General features: G+C 33.7%; 1 protein-coding gene across 1 annotated transcript in view; it reads left to right on the forward strand.

The window, feature by feature from the left end:
- Ufd4 (ubiquitin fusion-degradation 4-like) overlaps nt 1-19,410 on the forward strand; it is a 222,932-nt gene extending 203,522 nt beyond the window's left edge. The window contains exons 40-44 of the mRNA XM_089233406.1: nt 3,388-3,569; nt 7,117-7,195; nt 13,782-13,875; nt 16,373-16,523; nt 17,652-19,410. Of these exons, the coding sequence (XP_089089532.1) occupies nt 3,388-3,569; nt 7,117-7,195; nt 13,782-13,875; nt 16,373-16,523; nt 17,652-17,934 (789 nt within the window). The 3' untranslated portion in view covers nt 17,935-19,410. The remainder of the gene's footprint in view (nt 1-3,387; nt 3,570-7,116; nt 7,196-13,781; nt 13,876-16,372; nt 16,524-17,651) is intronic.
- The last annotated feature ends 205 nt before the right edge of the window (nt 19,411-19,615 follow it).

Raw genomic sequence — 19,615 nt, forward strand, 5'->3', positions numbered from 1 at the left:
TTGCCTTTTCTTGAAACTTTCACATGAGTGTTGCACTTATACGTTTTGCTCATTTTTTCTGCCCTACATCTTTTGAAGAACAAGTTTCTGGAGTTTTCTGACACTTCATCCTCATTGTTGCAAAATTATCTAGCGTTTCACATACATCAGTTAGAACTGTTGTTACTAGATCATTTTCAACAATAACATCTTCATCCAGGATGTTCCCATTTTCATTAGCAGGTAATTAGCATATATCTACATCCTCTAATTCGGAATCTGAAAGAGTTTCTAAATATCCTACAGCTTCTTCTAATGCGAGATGTTTTTGATATGGTTACAAACAGCTGAACATAAGACTATTTACGATTGTTGAACTCTGTTTGATTATTCTGCAGTTCGCAAAACCATGCATTTCTAAGAATACAAGAATGAAAAAGTACTTGCCCAATATAAACAATCCAGCCCAGAAAGCACATTCCTCTGTGTTGTATTACCTAGAATTAGCCCCTGTACACATGTCGAATGATGACAACACTCTGGGGTTTGAATGGGAAAATCGAAGCAGTACACTGCACATTAGATATCTCTAGAAAGAATCCCACTCTTGAAAGGCCAATGGTCCATAAATGGAGCATGCATTTTTCAACACGCATAGCTTGTTAACGTGTAACAGTACAAAAAAATTGATTTACTTTGATATATTAAGTGGCAAAAACACACAAAATAATTTTCAATTTACTTCAAAATTGAAATTTTGGCAAATTTTAATCGAAATGAGAGAAAAATGTTAATGTCAACCTGAAATTTTCAAATTTATTTAGAAAATACTTTGAAATCTTCTCTATATATGATAAAAAACCAGAAATGTTTGAATTAATTTTTATCTGATATTTTTATAAATAAAAGTGTTCCTGGAGAAGATTTAAGAGGATCGAACTTGACATTTCAACATTATAACTTGTCTATTCAAAGATCATCTGCCACAAAAAAGCTCTTTTATCATGAAAATGTATCAGTTATAGACTTTCCATCGAGTTCTGACTTGAACCCTATTAGGACTGCATGGGGCATACTTATGATAAATGGGTTTGCAAATGAAATACACAGAGTTGCCAACTGCTACGGATTGTTCGTAATTGTACGGACGGCCACAATGAACTATGAAGCTACGGGAGACTCTCAATACTACCAAAATTGATTTAATTAATCAGGTCTTTGAGTTTCTTGCGGTGTTTTACTTATTTTTATTATTATTTTTATAAAATTGCATCAATCTTTACCATAATGATGAACTCGTATATACATGTAAGAGAGTTTGAAAAAAGACAAACTCTGAACCGATCTGTTTTGTCTGTGTGCGAAAGGCAATCTGAAGCCGTGTCTAAACCCGCTGCTCTACTCGATACCCAAATGTTCAAAAACCTGTTTTCTGTCAAAATCGCCCCACACTGATGGCTAAAAACAGGTTTTTGAATGGTTCAGCATGGGCGGGTCCAAACCCGGCTTCATTTGCATAGTGCGTGGTCAAGTTCGCGGAACTTGTGTCAAAAAGAACGTTTCATCATAGGTGACGTGAGAGCTTATAAACATGGGGCTTATACCAGTGGTTCTTAAAGTTTGTGTTACAGCTCTTAGATGCATAGTCAACCGGTGTTAGGGCATCATGGGTAGCTGGCGATATTGATTGGTGCCTATTCAGTGCTTTAAAGTGATTATTGTTTGGACTATTTTAGGGAACCACAGGTAAACGTCAACTAATCAAAGGGACACTGACATGACAAAATTTTCAGAGCCACTATCTTAAGTAATTCTTCATTGACAGGGAATCTCCATAGGTAGTCACTTCAATCAGCTGTGATCAGTGTTTGGAAATCCTTATTCAAAAGTTTAATTAACGTTATTCCTATAGGATATGCGTCAATGCTGAAACTCATGCTCCATTGATTTGCCTATGCTGCAATCATATTCAAGTTCCTCTGAAGCAACTCCCTATCACTTGGATTTTAACTACTCCACCCCCCCCCCCTTATTAGCTTCACGTAATATGCAAATTTGCTAATGATCCCATGAATACCCTGATCAAGTTTATTGATAAAAAGTGAAAAAAGTATGGGGCCAAGGACACCTCCTTGATGGACTCCACTTGTGATACCTGTCCAATCAGAAAATTCCCCCTTCACCATAACCTGTTGTGACCTATCTCTCAACCACGATTCTATTCATTTCAACAAGTTGCCACAAATCGTAATGTCATGTAAATGCTTCGAGAGTTTAGCATGTTAAACCTGATCAATGCTTTCTGGAAATCAAGACGATCTATGTTGATGTTTTTGCCATTTCTCAAAGCTTTAGTCACATGATCATAGAAGCAAAGAAGGTTGGTTACACATGACTTCCCCTTAAACTTCCCTTATAATTTCACATGTATAATCACGTGTGATGCAAATTTCGTTACTTTGAGAAAATCTGATATACATTATACTTTGAGAAAATCGGATATACATTATACTTTGAATGGAAAGCCATGTATATCTATAGTATATGCATGAGACTTTGCTTCCTTAGACCAGGATCGAGATCTTTAAATGATTTCAAATAATCTGCTAGTGAAAATTTGTCATCAGTAATGAATTTTTTAAGGATAGGAAGGGTTGATTGTTCATACATATTTTTATGGGCATCTTTTTATCAGCCACCTCGTTAGGCATTTTGCCTGTTGTGGCGTTGTATTTGTATTTGTATTGTTACATTTTTGTATAAATAGGGTTTATTTATATTAATTGAGATTTTTTCACTCACATTTACACGCCATCAATAAATACAGTCAAATACCATTATAGCAAAAATCTCATTTTAATAAACACTTTTGTAATCCCCAGATAAGTTTATGTAGGAACAATGCAAAAACCTGGAATTCCTTTACAAAGAAATTTCGTTATAACGAAGTTATTTCTCCAGTCTCTTAGAGTTTGTTATAACAGGATTCAACTGTACTTAAAAATATTTAAATCTCTACAAATTATAATCCAAATGTTATGAAAAACTTGGAAAAATTCCTTTCAATATAATGGAGAAGGATGCAAATTTTACAAATTATGTGGGGCAGCCAATTTTACCAAACTAATGGGGGGGGGGGGTGAATACAAATTTTAGTCTGTATTTCCATATTTCTCTCCAATTATTTTATTCACTGCTGTTACTGACATCTGATTGGATTTACTGTACTATTACTTCATTTACGCTACTAGTCACTTTACTTATCCTATTACTACTATGACAGTTACATGGCTGTAGCTTCCCCCACTCACAAGATATTTTGGATTGAAAGGACTTTCTTGTGCACCTTGTATACATTTATTTTGTGTTTTTTTATTTTTTGAAAAAATTATTTCTATTATTTTTCAGATAAACCGTTTTCAGGCTCGATTTTTGAGTCAGTTACAGGAATTGGCCTCTAGGAAGCACCAAATTTTAGCTGATAGAAATCTAAGTAAAGAAGACAGAATAAATCAACTGAGAAATTTGACTATACCTTTACCGCAGGCACAGAGTTCACATGGTTTGCCAGTCCGACTAGAAGATTTGGGGTAGGTTTTTTTTTGTATATTCTTTATACACTGTTCTTTCTATTTCATTATTTTGTAAGGTTAAATAAGTAATGATGTTCATGTGTTTCATGGCAGTTTTCCCTCATTACGTAGCTCTGTGTATGGTGCCCATGTGTGTATGGGGGGGGGGGGGTTGGAAGCTGATAGGGCACTCCAGATGGCCCAAGGTGAATCTTGCCATTTATTGGTGTTTTTTTTTTCATCATATAAATTTACAATAGAGAGGTTACTGTGAAAAATTATGGCTATAGGTCCCTCCATCAATGCTGTTTCCTGTTTATATAGGTTGATCATAAAGTTTTCAACCAAGAATTAAAAGTGACAGAACGATTTGAGACAAATAATTATTTATAATAGAACCTAGGGCTGCATTCTACTCATTAGTGCCAAAAAGAATAAATTTGATGAACACACAATGAAACATTTATTTGCAATTATTTACTTAATTACAGTTTACTAACCAAGCATTTATTTGTTGCTGGGAGAGTGGTGCAGTGTGGAAGAGTTGTCAGTCTATGAATATATATTGCTACTATACCAATATTATTATATATGAAAAGGCCTGAGCCAGGTTAATTAAAAAATACTAGAAAATACCAGAAAATATAAAAGGACTATACTTCTCAAAATTACTCTCTTCCATTTTTATCCTATATAATACAGTATTATAAGCATTTCCTATTTCACAGTACAGTAGACTCTTGCTAATTTGGCACATATCAGACCACAGTGTGCCTGATTGGTGAAATCGCCTGGAAATTATTACTGGAAGTTAATTGTAAAAGCCAGTGTAAAAAAACGTCTGCATATATACAAGCAGTGACATGTTTTCCTTTTCTATGCTCGAAGAAAACCACCTAAAAACGCTGGATTACTAAGGGTCTGCTGTAATTGCATACAGGCACTGATCTGCCCTAAAACAGAGTTTTCGCTCGAAACCTGACAAATAGTTTTTTTCTGGACTTCTAACTTTGGTTTCTCTTGTATCCATGATTCTAAGTATGGTGATTCCACAAAATCAGCTTTTCATTTGTACAATTATCAGAATTCATTAAACTGAGCTATTTCAGCTGGGATGATACCTGTCTGTTCAATATACAAAGCAGATTCCATCCTATGAAACACAAGGCACTGTGCAGCAAAGGTTTATGTAGGATTAATGGGGGAAAAATTAAAAATGGCAAAGCAAGCTATGCTTTGAATTTATATAGATTGAATGATGAAAGGAAAAGCAAAATACAATTGAACCTTGATAACTCTATAACCCAAAGGGATAAAAAACATGTCGACTTAAGCAGATGTCATGTTAGCAAGGTTTTTCTTTATTTCACCTTATAACATTTTTAAAAATCATTTATGTATGCATACATGCTTGTACATTATTGAATAACTGTTTTATATTCTATCATCTACCAATTCATAAAATGTTTTGATCTGTAATTTTCTGTGCAAAGTTTTCATATTGAGAATAATCCTGAGTTTTAAGTGGAAAAAGCATATTTTGATTGCCAGAAGATCTGTGAATGAGCACTGCAGTTGTCCAACATAGCTTTCCTCCTCTCATTTGAAACATTTCGATCCAGCTTTCTCGAACATCTCTTGTTCAAAATTTTCAGAAATCATTCACATCTATCTGTGGATTTTATAGTCGACAGGTTGAGTTTTCAGATTCCAAACAGAAAAACAATGAGAAGTAACTTCACCCAAGGGTGTGGGGAATAATCTTCGACTCATATCAATCAAAAAACAAATGGCAGAAACAATAGAACATGGAATGTTTTTTAAACACACGAAGTGTAATGTAAAATTTTTCTAACTGATCAACATATGGGCTATTTTATAAACCATTTTACCCACATTTATTGTTTTTCCCCCGTTTTTTGAATTTGAATATCTCAACGAATATTGCACTTAAAAACGTTTTTTCCCCCGTTTGCATCAGGAGAGGCAGGGCAACAACTTTGTAATTGGGTTCTTGAGCACAGAGTGTCCATATAAAAAGTTAACGTTTTTATTTTAGTTACTATATAACCCCTTGAATGACATATCTGAATACTACACATTATTTAGATACTTTTTCTAATAGGAAGTATGCCTCTAGGATCAATGATTTGCCATTGAAATACTATATGCCCTGTTGCTTATGCACCCTGTATATATGTACATGCTCATGAGCTTCATAAAAATTACCAGTATGACCCCGCACTGTGTAACAGGTTGAAGATGTTTCTGGATTAGTAACATCTAAGTTAGTAACATTCTGGATTTGATTCTCTTAATTTCTGACTCGGGGCTCACACTTGTCTTACTTTTTGGTAAAATGTCTTACTACTGCAAAGAGCTAGAAATGAAAATGTAATTGCTTCATTTTTCAAAAAAAGAGGATGCTGAAATTTGAAAAAGAGCAGTAAAATGTAAATAAATCACTTTGTAAAGGGATGGACAGCGCAGTAAAACCATCCAGTTCACCTTGACTTATTTATATTGAACCCTGTAATTTACAAATTTTGCATTGTACTTTTGAGAGTCTCAAAAGAGTGTCATTATTAAAAAAACTTGCATGTCTTCATAATTTGCTGTGCATTGGGGAAAAGAATTGACAGACTTTGGAAGACTCCTTGAAAAAATAATGTAATATATATATATATATTGTGAGGAGAGACAGAAAATAATTATCGGTGGTTGCTAATAAACTGTTTTTGGCCTACAATTGTTTTTGTTACCAAGCCATTTCTGCCATTTTCCTTTGGCTCGAGTCAGTCTTTAGGATGTGCTATGGAAAAAAATAATTAAAAAAAAATTTTAAAAATAAAAAACAATTTTTTTTTGAGTTTTTTCATAAGAGTGTGATTATGTTGTCAATAGGAGTACCCCCACCCATACTACTTTTTCAATTTTTTGAGAGTTTGAGCCCTTCTGACTATAATGGAAAAGGGGCAGAAGATATTAATCGTTGATGAAATTTAGAATTTTTGTTAATGCTATCACAGGTTGACATTTCCATAATATTCAAATTTGATCTGCAAAATTTTGGTTGTTTTTTTTACAGTTACATCCAAGTAAATTCTTTTTAGAGCAAATTTTTCTAATCAACTGTTAAATATATGACATCCATATTTGTTATGAGCATCTTTTTCTCAGCCACCTCGTTGGGCATTTTGCCTGTTGTGGTGTTGTATTTGTATAAACTGCATTAAGTTTTTAAACATAAATAAGCAACTTATTGACACTATCAGTTCAGCTGGTTTCATTAAATTGGTATAAAATGGGTTGTCCTTAGATCACGTTATTCATTGGGAGATTGATCCACACATTCCACATTATAATCAGTGTTTCCCAGAGTGGGCGGTATTTAGTTTTGATTACAACATAAGATCCCATGGAATCCACAGGAGGAGGAATGAGAAAAAAAAATGAGTGGGGGAGCGATAAACAAGTTTGGGAAACTGATGTAGAGAGATAGGACTTATGTGTTTGGCTTGTTTATTCAGTTTGTTTAATTATTTGTTACATGTTTTTTCTTTAGTTTGACCTTTCAGTTTTACCCACCATCGAGAGTATTTGGATTTTCTGCTGTTGAACTAAAAGCAAATGGAGAAAACCAGGTATACAATCTATGTAACTCTATTTTCTAAGATGGTGAAAAAAAGTTTAAGGATAACCAAAAAAACTGCTATATCTTAATCTTTAGATGCACATTTATATAAAAATTTTGAATTGTTAATTATATAAGTAGAACTGAATATTTTTCAGGGAAAATGATTTTGAGTGCTGCATTGCTTCAAAAAAATTTGTTGAAATTGTAGTAAAAGTGATTCTGGAAAAAAATTTCAGGACACACATATTTTTTTTGACTTAAGGGAAAGAAATTTTTTCATGTTACCATAACAGCCAAGACTGTTTTGATGACGTGCTGTGAAATCAATTTTTTTTAAAGGGCAAAATACTTGCTGTGAGATAAGATGAGATAATTGATAATCAGATGTCTGGTCAGGAAATTGTGAGAAGAATTAAAATATTGACTGTGTTAAGTTTCATAGATAAGCCAGAGAATTATTGACTGAAAGCTTGCACAGGAAGGCCTCCTTCTCTTGCAATTAGTCAGGAAAGGGTAATTATTCTCAGTGCTTGAGTGAAAAAATATCCTCTTTTGCAATTCAGAAGGACCCTTTCAGAAGTTGAGCTGTGCATATGGTGTTAAAAAAAACTATTTAAATATCTAGTATGCAGAACTGAAACACAAATTTCCCCTTACAAAAAATCATAGACAAGCAAGCTGAATTCGCCGTATGGTATGTATCTTTGAGTGCCAAGTGGAATGATGATTCTTCTCTGAGAAGAAATTCAGATGGACTCAAGAATTTTAAATAGAGCGGAAATTATCTCTGCCATGATTGAGATATATATATCAGAATTTCCCATTTGGAGGTACATCAGTGATGGTTTGTGGAGGTTTTGCATTCCAAGGGAAAACTAATACCATTCATAAGGCATTAAAATCATCTCAGAGGCATATCAAGACATTTTGGCAGAAAACCTATTTTCTAAAGCACTTTTTATAGCTTTTGAGCAGTGTTATCAGATCAATTCTCCTGTACATGTTTCAAAGTTTTGATTTAAAGCCAATTCAGTGGAACTCCTTGTATGCTTATACTTTTTTCTAAGATCTGACTTTCACTGTAATGCAGAATTCATAGTTCAGATCGACGTGACAAAGTTTTTATCTTTCAGCGTTTTCTTCGTACGGGTGACAAACATTTTCAAGAAAGCTTACATAACAGTGGGAAAAAGGCTACTATTTAAGTCTTTTCCCTTCTTTAGTTACACTGCTTTGTTTGGATTTGTCAGTTGAGCAAGATTTTTCCCAAATGGCTGAAGTTGTTTTCAAGGGCTCTGGATAATGTGTGGGTGTCAATTTCATAATCTGTAGGACAGGAAACCAAACACTGTTCATCCTCTCTTCCTGTCTATTGAAGCAATTCTTGTTCTTTTGAATCTTGATTGCTTCTCAAAAAATGCAAGGAAAATATTTTATGTCGCTGGATAACACTCTAAATTACAAAAGTTACAGGAAATAAATTAAAGTCTGAAGATTAGTCAAAAAATCACTTTAATTAAAAACACTTTAATGACATCTCCACTACATTCAAAACAACACATCTGTATCCCCTTCTTGAGGTATGTCGGATGATTTTTTACTACTCTTTGGACTTTTTCATTTATTTTCTGTAATTTTTGTAAATTGCTTTCTTAATTTCTGTATTTTTTGTAATTTGTATATATTTTTCCAGATTTTAGATTTTCTTAATATTTTTTCTCATGCTTCATTTTACTTATAACCAGAAGCTCTGCATATTTTCAAATGCATTTCTTCAATATACATTTTTCATTCCATGTTTGTTTGTTCAACATGTTTTTGAGAAGGCAGGCATCTGGGAACAAGGTTTGGCATTTTTAGTGTAATTAAGTATATCCACCCATGTGGCGAGACAGAGGGTATGAGGGTGGCTAGAGATCTCACTATAGTGATTATCTTTATATTGATTCCCACAAGAAACAAATCATTTCATGGTCACAATGTGTTAATCTTTTTTTTAAACAATTAATCTCTTTGGAGATGTGTTGGCAAGTATTTTTTTTTTTTTTTTTTTCTCTGGTGGCGAGAAAACATCAGAAAGCCTGACTAGAAGTCACCAAGACTGAAATAGAGTCATGCTTTTGGAGGCCTTCTATAAAAAACAAACAATAACATATATTCTTGGACTGAATAGGGTATCCAGATTTAAAAAAAAAAAAAAAAGATTCAGACTAAGTAAGGGATCAAGATTAAATATATAACATCCTAGACTAGATACAGGATTGGAAATAATAAAAACAAGGACATTAAATAATAAACAACCATCTCCCTCCTGATATATACATAAATATTCTCTGGAACATAAATATAAACCAGGTTTCTCTTTTAAATAATACAACATCCAGGGTTAATTCCATTAACAGAACACCCTGTATATGGCCATGTATTACACATTGGCAATGAAAAAAATGGACTTGGGACCTATCAGACCATCTTACATTTAGGGTTACCAGATTCAAAAACTGAGAAAGAAGGACTCCTGAGTGTGCATCTATGGTGACATCATTTTCACAACAGATTGCTCCACTTTTTTCCATAAAAAGGAAACCACCACCACAATAATTTCTCCTAACTAAAACAGAACCACTATATATACTATGGAAATTTTATAAATCCGGCTATTATATGCATAGTTACCAACCACTTTTGTAAATTTTATAAACTTTGTTTCCACATTTACCGTGATTATGTGTAATCTCCAGCTTGTATTGGTAAATATGATAAATCATCAATAAATTATTTACATTTACTGGAAATGTTGCTCAAATTTCAGCCTAGGGTGATGGATTCGATCAGTGATGTTGCTTATGTTTAAAGATGTTGAAAAATGTGGAGAAAATATGAAATTTTATGTATTTTTGTGCATTAATACTGAAAAGGGTCAAGATTTGCAAATTTGTATGCACGTATGCATAATCTAGGTTCTAGTTATGGAAAAGGTCATTTGAACTCGCCTGATAAGTTGTCAACAAAGCAATGAATAAATATTAATGATATAGTAGATGTTAGTGAAGTAGAACTGTCATAATCTGCAAAAAGTAATACGTCACTCCTACAGTTGCCAAGCTTATTTAATGTTGCCATCCATTAGTTAATTTTTTCCTTCAGAATTTCAGACCAGGTTGAAAGGGGAGTAAGATGGCGATGGCAAAAGAGCAAACTGGTGGCAGATGGCAGCACTACACATAACAAGCATTACAGAGAAACAAAAAACTTCACGTCAGGTTTCACTACACGTACACGCACATTCCTGCATGTACCGATTCGTTGGGGGGTTCTGCGGGGGGGGGGGGTGCATGTGTGGTGTAGCAGTAGTAGGTAGGGCCTCCAAAAAATGGCTCGGGGATCCATGATGCTCTTAAGTCAGCCACCTCGTTGGGCAATTTGCCTGTTGTGGCGTTGTATTTGTACAAAAGTTTTGGACTTGAAAGGTCTCAACATTTTAACATATGTCCAGCACAGACATTATGCATCGGACCAAGAAAGACAAAAAATAACAATCCATTTCCCCTTGCTTTTAATGAATTGTGCCCGCCTTCTCTAGTCAGTTTTATTATGGGGGGAGGGGCCTCTATAGTGAATTTATAGCGAGAAAAAGCAAACAATGCTGGTAATTGTGCCAGGCCTCAAGGCAAACAAAAGGGAAGGGACCTGTCGTATCCCTGAGGCCATGAGAAAGGAAACCATTTTTTTTTAACGCTAAGGAAGAAAGTTGTGTTTTTTGCATTTTTTAACGCTAAGGAAGAAAGTTGTGTTTTTTGCATTTTTTAACGCTAAGGAAGAAAGTTGTGTTTTTTGCATTTATATCCTTTTTTTTCTTGTACCAATCTTTATTGACTAGCTATAGCAAACGGCAAAATTGTACAGTATGCACATGTGCCAGAACGAAAGAGTTCGAGAAGACAAATCCCGTACTAGAATACAGTCCATTATTGAATTGGCGAATCCTTTGCCATTAATTGTAAAGTGTCAGCCACCTCGTTGGGCAATTTGCCTGTTGTGGCGTTGTATTTGTATTTGTGTGTCGCAGCAGGGCCGAAACTAAGATATTATAAGATATTCAGAAATTTCAATTTCTGAAGTCTTGTAAGATGCATTTTTCCTAGTTCAAAGAAGAAAGTAGAGAAAAACTCCCCAACTTCCCCCTTTTTCTTCTTTTCGCAGTCCATCACAATCGCGCAACCTTGAAAAAGTGGTTTTACTACTTTTTACACTGTATTCTGTTGATATACACGTGGGTTATTAAAGCTATTTAGTTGCTTCCCTTAATGAGGGGCCATGTAAAGAATTTTCAAATTTCTTAGTTTCTATTCCCCTGCAGATTTTCTCCCCTCTGGTTACATACTGGAGATTACGGTACTTTCGCAGCTATCTGCCGGCATTCAGAGACAGCATCTGTATGGTGGAAATTCACCTTGTTCTTACAAGATTGCGAATGCACATTTTTTGAAAAATCATAAAAGATTTGGAATGCCCATTCAAAGTGTAAAACATTTTTCGAGATCATTCAGAAAAAAAAAATGAATCTGGAAAATTTCTACCTTGAATATCCATAGTTTTGTCATCTAGCTGCTATGTGGTAGTCACTGTTTCGCATTGGAAAATCACTGGTGTGTATGCAGTCTGCTTTTGAAGGGGCAGAAGGATTTCTTCCACAGAAATTGGGGATCATTAATGCTCAAAAAGAATTTTAAATTAACATAGTGTAAAAACTATTTTCTCCACTATTTTAATTTTTTACAAAAATTTTTATTTTTTATTTTTTTGGGGGGTGCTCAGGCCTCCATAACCCCCCACCCCGATTTTGCCCTTGGTGAAAATTCGGGGTTGGAACCCGTGATTGTGTTGTGGTAGTTGACTGAAAATAGGATTTTCTAAAGTTTTCCAATTTTTAGTTGACTATTCCTTGGATTTTCGTGGCGACCAGAGCTTTTTTTACCGACCTACAACACAAATATGTATACATTGAATTTCAAATTCATGCATTACCAATTTGGTGGATAGACTCTGGGCCGCAACTGGGGGGGATGCAGGCAAGTGTAGTGCCCCCTGGGCTCTGGACTGCAGGGGCACCGAATTCACCCTTTATAACTGCTGCTTCTATATTACACTGGGTGCCAAAATGTGTGCTTGTCCCATTTGAGAAAGTATCTAGTTGCAGCCCTAGATAGATGGCACCACTTACTGAACACAAAACACACTGAATGCTGGGCACACACACACACACACAAACACATTTGAGTTTCACCAACACATATCTGACATAAGCTCCCATATTCAGGTGTGAAAATATGTGGCAGTTAAATGGCTACAGATCAGAGTGGTGGACCATCAGGGAGGGAAAATAAAATCATTCTCTCTACCAGCAAGTCGCTTCACAAGGATTTATATGAATAGGGAATCAGAAGAAAAGTGTCTGAGAGAATCTCATTTGTTTTAAATTTAAATCAGAAATTATTGGAAGAGCTAAATTTTTTTAAAGAAATATAAAATTAATCAGAAGGGAATTTTATATATATATATATATATATATATATATATATAGATTGCTTTATTAGTAAATATATAAATGTGTGCCTCCAACTTTTAATTACAGTGGATCCTGTTTATAACTTTTTTCGAAAAACTGTCAAAAAATGTTGTAAGCAGAAAACGCTTTAAACTGGAAATCTTAATGAAAATTATTTATAGAGAGGTGGGATGATGTAAATAAGTCAGACCAAGTGGATAAACATTCTAAATGGGAATGTTATAAGTGGGATCGACTGTATATTTGTGATAGATTTATTACATGTGCTAAATTCCGCATGTTTGATTCTCAGAGGCTTTTCTTACTAGTAGACAATGAAAATAAATGAACCTCTAGATAGAACATGTTTTTAGAAATGAATTATTTATTTGATTCACAGAGACATCTCCTCCTACCCAGAACATGGTCCGCCGCTCTGTCTCAGCGAAGAGATATAAGCAGATGATCTGGGGTCAAAAACCATGCTGGAAAAAATTTATAGAGATACCTGTGTGAATTATATGGGTGAAGGGGGGAACCATACTTTTCTTCGAGAGGAACCCACTTTCACTCAAAAGAGACCCAGATTTTTTGAAGTAAATTAGAGTACAGCAGCATCTCTGAGTGTTGTTTACACCCTATTTTCTTCATTTCTGAATGGAATATGTAACCTTCCCACTCCTCTCCTACTTCAGTACATGCATCTTCTGTTGGTGAGCAAACAATGGTATTCTCAAAATGGATATTGCAGTTTTCTTCTTTCAGAGCTGTTTTTCCCGACTTTCTTTTTCATGTTATCCTGAGGCAAGCTGGACCATGGTTAGAATGTCATCTTTCTTTCTTTCAAACCGAGCACAACTCAGGTCTATCACAATCTATGGGCGATTTACTACCTAGTGACTTGTGCTGGAAGTGTAACTGTGTGTGTACCTAACAGTCCGAGTGTATATTTAGTGTTGTGTATATTTTAGTTTGATTTTTATATTTCAAGCAGTATTATATTTTATTGCATATTTGTGTAATAATTTTAACTATAATTTCATAGGAAGTGACATTAGATAATGTTGAAGAGTATATTGAACTCATGTATGACTTCTGTCTCCATGAAGGCATTCGAAAACAAATGGAAGCATTTAAAGGCAAGTATCTTAGAATATATTTTAATTTGTGAACATATTTTTCATCCAGAAAAATCTACAAGAAACAGAAAACCACAGAGAATCAACTTCAGCCGACCACCACTATACTGCCAATGGAGTTCAAACCTGGATCCTCACTATCAGACTCTAGTGCGATGCCCACATGACCTCACACCAGCCATATAAAATGATTGCAAGGTGGTGAAAAAAGCAAATAAAATGTCTTAAAAATAAGTGAAATATTTCAGTCATGTATGTGAATATGTGATTGAAATATAGAACACACTTGGGAAGTTGCACAGGAGTACAGCTGAGACACCCTTGACATTTGCTGGTTTCATATATTTTTTTCACATATTTATTATTTTTCTTTATAAAAAATTGTCTTCAACACTCTGCAATCTGATACTGGATGGCTCCCATACCAACCCCATCACATAAGGCTTTTGGCAACAAATTTGGACGATCTCTATTTGAAGTATCAGCCACAAAACTGGTTTTCTTGTTCATATGTTAGAAGGGGGGGGGGGAGAAAGCTCATAATAGTTTTCTCATTTGCCCTTAATCTCTGCTCTATGTTCTCTTTTATATATGCAATCAAACTTCATTAGCAGGTTACCTGGATAACATGTCACTCTGCTTATCTGGTCCTTTTTTTTCAAAATCCTGATTGTCCTCTATAGTGTTTTATGTTTTCAAAGTCCTGATAATGCATCTTCAAACAGTACTTACTGGGTCACTCACGTGAAAGTACACCTTCAAAAATTTTCATAGAAATCTGAAATCTCTTCATATAATGTGAACAATAAGCTTTACACTCAATCATTGGTGGTTTTCCTGCTATTCGACAGAGCATGGACCCCCCCCCCCCTCCTTTTTACATAAGGGAGGCTGATAGGCGTTCAGCCCTGTGGCCTGGCACGGAGCCTCTCAATTTGTTTTTCATTCATCCTACTAAACTATAATTGTCGGTCATGATAATTTTGAATCTTGTACACTGTGTTATAAAACTAAACATTATTTTTATTTTATTTTGTCCAATATGAGGCCTGTATATGCACTGGGGGCCTTCAAGGCTATACCAGGTGGCCACATGCGTTTAGACAAAACATCACATATGACCAATTTGACTGCAAAGTGAGATTTTCTTTGCTATTGTCATCAAAATACTTTTATATTGATATGGTAATACCTGAAAAGATGGCTCAGTGCTTCATCCTATAAGTCCACAGGAAGTAAAGGAACTGTCAACACGAACTCCCCTGTGGATTGGAGAGACAGACTTGTAACTTGTGAAGTGAAAATTATTAATGTTCATTCTAAATTTCTAAAGGTATAAATTCATTTTGTTAAATCAAGTAATGTTCTGAGTTCAAATTTTGACTCCTTGTTATTTTATATTGTCTCGTGATGCTCACTTGAACCAAAAATGTGACAACCACAAGTTCATCACAACTTGTCTTTGTCAATTTGGTTAACGTTTTCTTCCATTTGATGACAGTTTTTTTTGTCTGATTTTTCACTATTTGATTGTAGGGGAAATCTCTACAGTGTTACTTCTCTGAGCGTTACCCGCAGTGCCCACTTTTTTTTTGAAGATGCGCACGCTTTTTCCCTTTCTTTTTTTTTTTCTTGGAAGTTTAAAATATTTAAATATTTTTTATAGCATGTTTTTTTATAGCTCGAATGTGTCGAGACATAATATGACACCCCAAAAGTGGGGAGGAGTGGTCATGTGACTAAAAGAAGTACTGTTGATGGATTTATGTGGAACCAGAACCATAGCAGTTGAACCTTTGCTAAAAGATATATGAGTAATAAAACAGATGCATCTTCGCAAGAGAGTTGGAAATTGAAACAAAAACGATGGGGATGCAGCTTTGCAAAGCATGACAAAGATAATAGTAATAATAATCTCAAACCTTGAAATATAATTGTCAACTCCATCTAGTGATGAGATAATAAAGTAGAAGGATGGCAGCACATGTATGACAAATTATTTCGTAATATCTATGTGAAAAAGACAGAAAAGTCTGTGTGTCGGCAAATGCCGTCGTAGACAACACCATTATGTATATCAGCGACGGCAAATGCTGTCTCAACCACTTGACTGCTGAAAAAGTCCGAAAAAAGTCTGCGCATCGGCAAATACTGTCGTAGGCACCAACATTACGTATGGCAGCGACGGCAAACGCCGTCGTAACCACTTGACTAGGTTAAAAAACCTTATCTTGTTCAGGAAAACTTCTTTCTATATTTTTTTGGGTGGATCTATATGGAAAAATTACCCTACTGCTCGTTCTCCAAGGTCAACAGACATGTTGGTTAGTATGAAATATTTTTCAGTGGTGTTTAAGAGTGAATTTTTATATTCTTTTCATTGGTTAACTTGAATTATGATAAATTTTATTTTCAGCTGATTATTTTAGTTGGGAGCAGTTTCTCTGTATATGCTTCTTATTTAATATCATTTTTTTTATCCTTATCTTACATCTAGATGGTTTTAACAGTGTTTTCCCAATGGAAAAACTTGGCTCATTTTCTCCTGAAGAAGTATGCTTAATGTTATGTGGTGATCAGAGTCCTTCATGGAGCAGAGAAGACATACTTGCATATACAGAACCTAAATTAGGCTACACAAAAGAAAGGTATGGATAAAAGTGATCTTTTTTATTTTCGAATATAATTGGGAAAATTTGTGGTTTTAATTGTTTATAATTGATGACTTTCGAAATTCGAAATTTTTATGTATTGTAAAAAATTGATGTCCTTATACAACTTGATTTTGAGCACTTTTTTCTGTATTTATTCTTTGCTTGCAAATTTAGCTATAGTATGTAAAAAAAAGAGAAAATGATTGTGCCACCCATAAAATATGATGCATATAATCTTTTCTCTCGCTAAGTCTACTCCCCCCCCCCCTCCAACCTGACACAATATTCTGAATACATGCCAGTATAAAGCTCAAGGAGACAAATTTTCATTTGTTTATCAAGTTACTTGAATCTTTTGAATATTTTTATTTTGTACTCATATTTTCTATCATAGGGACGAGTGAAACATTGAAAAATGTTTCCATTCTGAAACCATATTAGCAAAATAGTGAAGTAGAGATAATTGTAAAATCAGCACTGATGCACTAAAGTGCACAATCAATCAGTCTACAATTATAGTGCATCAAATACTCAAAATTAAAAAAAAAAGACTTGTAAAACTGTTGTTCGAATATGCCAGTGGACTTTTCTACTTGTTAAGGACCCAAGTTTTTTACGTCTTGGTTTCAGGGAACCAGGTAAGTTAGAATAGATTGACTTCCCTGGTTAAGTAGAATTTGAGGTGACATCTGTTGACAGATAACATTCTTCTGTCCTTGCACTACTTAATTTAAGTTCATTCATTATTTAGCAAGAACAAAAAATGTTGAGGCAAAAAAAAAAAAAAATGGAACAGACCACAACTTTGAAGTGGCAGCCGAAGCAAAAAAATGAACTTTTAAAAGTGTATATACTACAGCTTTATCATGGTACACTGAACCAACAAATTTAAAATTATTTTCTTTAACTACTGTATTTATTCCAAGAAATGAGGTATACATATGCTTTATTTATACATTTTTTTTTCTTACAACTTATGTTATTTCTAATTTATAAAATATAGATAATGTATAATGTTATTGTTTTTATTGCTTAATTGGAACTCATGATTATGTTCACTTGATTACATGAAAGTTCTCTTTTATAGAGAAAATTGAATGTAATATATATCTGGTTTTTCAGCCCTGGCTTTCAGAGGTTTGTCAATGTTTTAACAAAAATGAATGGTGAAGAGCGAAAGGCATTTCTTCAGTTTGCCACTGGCTGTTCTTCTCTTCCTCCTGGTGGACTTGCTAATCTGCATCCAAGATTGACTGTGGTACGAAAAGTTGATGCTACTGATGGAAGTTATCCATCTGTGAATACTTGTGCACATTATCTGAAGTTACCTGATTATTCCTCTGAGGACATCATGAGAGAGAAACTATTAGCCGCTACTCGGGAAAAGGGGTTTCATTTAAATTAAAAGTGTAAATTGTTTGTGTAGATTAATTTTGCAATATATTAGTGAGAAGCTTAATATAACATTACTGTTTATTTTGCAAAGCTATATAATTGAGTTGACTGCTCAATTTTTACTAGTCATTCTAAATTTGGGATCAGATTATCTAAGGGCTTCCTTATTCAAAGTATGCCTTTTTATTTGTCAAATTTTGATCTCAAGCATATTGTAACAATTTGGTTACTAAATTGATTCAAATATGAGCTATTTAATTTTTTTTCCTCATGAAATTTCATTTATATATTTGAAGCATAAAAACTTATCTTCAATAAAAATGATTGTAAATAAAAAAAAATATTTTTCTGGGGAGACAGTGAAAGTCTTTCATATAAAAAGACTAGACGTTATAGCGAGTTCGCTAATATATAAAGTCAATGTTTATTTTGTTGAACATTCCTCTTTTGACCCTGAAGTGTTAATTTATTTATAATTTTTCTTTCAAGATTTGAAGAAAAATTTCTGCTCACAAATAGTGTGATAATATGCATCCAACTTAAACCATCTTGTTCTATAGATTTTTTTCATTATTTTTGTTCTTAAAATTCACTTCTGTAATGTTAAGTGAGAAAATATAAAGGATCCAAGCAGTTTTTTAAAATTTGTGAAGGCCAAGATGTTTTGGAATTAGGTTCAGTTAAAAATATATATAAATATATAGTGAAAAGTAAAATATCTCTTAATATTTTATGAATATTTTTTTATTTATTTCCCAAGGAACGTGAACTCTTACATTTTGCTATAAATGATGGAGAAAGGTATACAACTTCTGTAGTCACCAAGTGACAAAATTGTATGTCTACCACCTATTTATTCTAAAACTCTTTTGTTGACTTCTAGTGATAGGTTTCTGTTTCCAGATGTGTGATTCATTTACGATCAGGTTACTAGGTTTCTATTGTTTAATTTGATTTTTGTGCACAATATTGTTAACAATGGGTGTTGTGTTGTACGGAAAAAAAAACTTTAGAAATTAAAAATAAATGTATGATTGAGCTAATTATATATATATTAATTAATAATTTATTGTCTTGTTTGTTGCTCTGAAGTTTCCATAGATTATTATATATGTATGTGTGAGTGTGTGAGTGTATTTGTGTGTGTATATATATACATATGTACATTATTGCTCTGTGTAGAAGATTTTCATTTCCTCCGTTAATAATATAGATTTAAATGTTTTATGAGTGTATCTGCTTCCTTGTGCATGTATTTTGATCATCAGTTCTTGAATTTTGTCCTTTTTCTAAATTTTTTCAAGTGACATTGCACAGAATGCTCTAACTTATGTTTATAAGTTTGATAATTTTCTCAAACCATTGAAGATATTTTCAGAAAAAAATTTGAGAATCCTAATTTTCCTTTTGTTCATTTGACTGTATGTCATTGTTGCACCATTCAGAAACTGTTGATTTTTTTTTTTTCAGAATAAAACATTGTACAAATCAAAATGGTTGTTTTTTGTTTTTTTTTTTCATCTATGTTTTTCTGAAATATACTCATATTCACAATATCCAAGACACTTGATCAGAAAAATATGTATTGCTCTGAAATTCCATAACTATTTATTATCAATATACTGTTTGTCTTATTTTTCTGATTTACAAAAATCCACATTAACTATCTACAAATATCTTCGAATGTTGGC

This window comes from Pholcus phalangioides, unplaced genomic scaffold (assembly GCF_987345545.1).
Source record: "Pholcus phalangioides strain wild (caught in Gottingen) unplaced genomic scaffold, Ppha-v1.0 ptg000007l_1, whole genome shotgun sequence".
NCBI lineage: Eukaryota > Metazoa > Arthropoda > Arachnida > Araneae > Pholcidae > Pholcus > Pholcus phalangioides.